Source organism: Sinocyclocheilus anshuiensis, unplaced genomic scaffold (genome assembly GCF_001515605.1).
Source record: "Sinocyclocheilus anshuiensis isolate Anshui unplaced genomic scaffold, SAMN03320099.WGS_v1.1 scaffold1153, whole genome shotgun sequence".
In the NCBI taxonomy this organism is placed as follows: Eukaryota; Metazoa; Chordata; class Actinopteri; order Cypriniformes; family Cyprinidae; genus Sinocyclocheilus; species Sinocyclocheilus anshuiensis.
In genome coordinates, this window is record NW_015557158.1 from 458,656 (window position 1) to 461,978 (window position 3,323).

General features: G+C 41.9%; 1 protein-coding gene across 1 annotated transcript; it reads left to right on the forward strand.

Moving 5' to 3' along the window:
* The first annotated feature begins 284 nt into the window (after positions 1-284).
* On the forward strand, positions 285-2,250 carry LOC107678244 (zinc finger protein 36, C3H1 type-like 2). Its single transcript, XM_016473451.1, has 2 exons — positions 285-401; positions 529-2,250. Exons 1-2 carry the CDS (start codon positions 369-371, stop codon positions 1,465-1,467), a joined length of 972 nt encoding a protein of 323 aa, XP_016328937.1. The 5' UTR covers positions 285-368; the 3' UTR covers positions 1,468-2,250.
* Positions 2,251-3,323: the final 1,073 nt, after the last annotated feature.

Below are 3,323 nucleotides of genomic sequence, written 5' to 3' on the forward strand. Positions count from 1 at the left end.
CGTTCTCAAAAAACGGGGTTTTGTATTGGCCATGGGAAACGTCTGTCGGGGCAGTTATCACGACAGGTTACTGTAAATTAATCACACTACTCTCTTGGTTTGCCTGTTAGTGAAATAGTTTTTTTTTTGTTTTTTTGCCACTGGCTAAAAATACTGAAGGCGTGCTTTACAACGTCGACAATCGGTAGGAGCGGCGTGCGGGAATATTATCGCCCCGCCCACTTGGTTTTTTTTTTTTTCCTCTTTTTTTTCTCTTTTCTCGTGAGCATAAAACTGCACTGGGAGCCTCATGAACACAGCATAACGCGTCCAGCGCTCCTTCGCAACTTCTTACAGCAACATTCCTTCACAACAACACGTACTTCACTATGTCCGATACGCTGGGCGAAAGTCTCATACGGGTAAGTTCAATTGAGTTTACGTGTGTTTTGTTTTTTGTTTGTTTCTTTTTCCTTTTGGGACCGTGTTAGAATTGGCAAGTGTGTTTCATCCTCCTGATTCATATTGTTATTCTTTTTTTTTTTCCAGAATCTCATCAACCTGGGTTTAGATGAGCCGTTTCTACAACTATCCCGCCCGTTCGCACCGAAGAGCATCAGCTCCGAGCGGCTCACCGACGACGTCTGGCCGGCGGACTCCCGGAGCGACCGAGCGCCAAGCAAAGCCCAGTTTCCCCTTAAAGCAGACCGATCCATGAGTCTGACTGACACCTTCAACAGAATGAAGCCCCACGACGTCCCACCACCGCCCGGATTTCCTCCCCTGGCACCCCTGCCTTCGAACCGGTACAAGACCGAGCTGTGCCGAAGCTTTCAAGAGCACGGCAGCTGCAAATACGGCAGCAAATGTCAGTTCGCCCACGGCGAGAGCGAGCTGCGAGGTCTAAACCGCCATCCCAAATACAAAACTCAAGCCTGTCGCACTTTCTACCAGTTTGGATACTGTCCGTACGGAAGCCGCTGTCACTTCCTCCACGGGGCGAAAAACTCTCTGGACGGGGACGACCAGAACCCGCGTCAGCTGCGTCAAAGCGTCAGCTTCGCCGGTTTCACTCGCAGCAACTCTCCCCCGACTTTATACGAGCCCCTGAGCTTCACCCGTGCGCCTTCGGTCTCTCCCCCTCCCGCTGACATCTTGTCCCCAGTCTTCAGCGACTCTTCTCGAGACATGTTCCCCTTCAGCCGTCACAGTACCGGAGATATCTACAACAACGCGCCCTTCACGCCAGAGCCTCGGTCACGATGTGTCTGCGGACACGGAAATAACTTCCAGGGCTCCAGCAACGAGCTGTACATGAAGGAAGACCTGAGCAAAGCCAACCTGCAGCGCTTTTCCTCAGAAGACTCGCTGTCAGACCGCGAAAGTTACAGCAGCACCGGCAGCTCGAGCGGCTCTGAGTCACCCACCTTCGACGGCTCGAGCGGGAAGCGCCTCTCTGTTTTCGCGCGGATGTCTGTGTCTGACTAAGGACTTTACCGCCATTCCTTCCCAATCGTTCAGTCAGTCAAATATAATATGCAACGAGTCTTAATACTGTTAATTTATATATATTTTTTTTTATAATGGTGTTGTAGCCTATTATTTTCGGTGATATTGTCTTCCATTTGCTTATGCTTTTCTTGCTTTTCAACGTTGTTTAGCAGTGAGCATTGCAGACAAGTGCCTTAAAATATCATAACCTATGCTAGTGGCATAAGTAGAGCTCGTGTCAAATATATATGTGCATATATAATTATGTATGTATATATCATATATCCAGTGTGTGAATTAGGGGGTTGGATTTTTAAAGGAATTTCTAGCCGTTTTTGGGAGAAGTCAGTTCCCCAAATAATTTGCACCCTTTGTATATCAACCAACAATGTGATAAACTTGAGAAAATGACCATACATTCACTCACAAAGAATGCACTTTACAAATCAATACCGGGTGAATGTTTCCATGTAGCATTTTAACCAAAGCATTATGATGTTAGGTGCCTGTTTTGTACAAGAAAACTAAACAAACCTAAAAACAATATATTTATATTGAACAAGAGCTGTCAAGTTAATGTTTTGACAACCCTGGTTGGGTCCTTACTCAAGGAAACTTGTCTTTTATCAGGGACTGTAACAGAACAGTATTTCTGTAGAATAGTTTGCTTCATTTGCAATGTTTTTTTTTTGTTTTGTATTTTTTTGTAATTGTAATTGTATAGACCTAACTAATATATTTATTGAGTATTTATTGAAGGTATAGTAATGTATTTTTTACTTATTTATCAACATGTGTCATGGCCTTTGAAAAAATTAAAAAAGCGTTGACACAAAATAATTCAAATGATTTCATTTGACCAAAATAATGTAATAAATGCAAATTGTGGAAAAAAAAAAAAAAATGTACTGAACTTGATGTTTCCTCTGCCAAATGCACCACAAAATCACAAGAATATAAACTCATATCACCTACAGTGTTCTTCACCCACCTACATTTCAAAATCACTTCATCACATGCCTAAGAAAAAAAATGCTGTTTTGTAAATACTTGGAGCAGGATTAAGTTCATATTTGGCATACACAGAGATATTTCACACAACAACACTGAGATCTGACCTGAATCTCCAAATGCATATGACAAAACAAAGTCTGAAGCAACCAATAGCTGTCTGTGGAGATTAAATCTGTCCTGCGTTTCCTGTGATGTTGTCAGCTTCGAGATCTGTGAGCTGGCCAGTTTAATGGAGTGCAGTGAGATCTTATTGAGCGTTACACTGGCGCATGGCAGTGCCGTGCAATACATAAACCTTCGCATTGCCTGCTACTTACGTTGAATGTTAAAGAATTAGGAACCTGAATGCATTTGAACTAAACTCGTGTTAATGAACCCTTTATAACTCTTAATGTTTAACTGACCAGAGTCTCTCTTAACCTTTTCATAAACCAATGCAAACAAGACATCCCAATATGCAAACATATGCTTATTGTGCAACCTGATCAAATGACTTAAAATCATTTGTGTAGTGCTTTTGACAATACATACTGTTTCAAAGCTTTGCAAAGAATCGCACCATACAAACCCACTAGGAGAGCAATCCACAGGCCACAGCAACAACCTGTATGACTTTTTTCTTCTGTAGAGATTTTGAAGAATGCATTTATTATTCATTTTCAGAATTCATTTTCAGTTACTGGGGCAGTACCCAAATATGTACCATTAAGATGCTAATATGTACACTTGAGGTGTACTATTAGCACCTCAGGTAGTAAGGTACTAATATGCACCTTTCAGGGGTAAATAAACAAAGGTGTACCTTTTTTAAAAAAAATTACTATAATTATTATAATTAT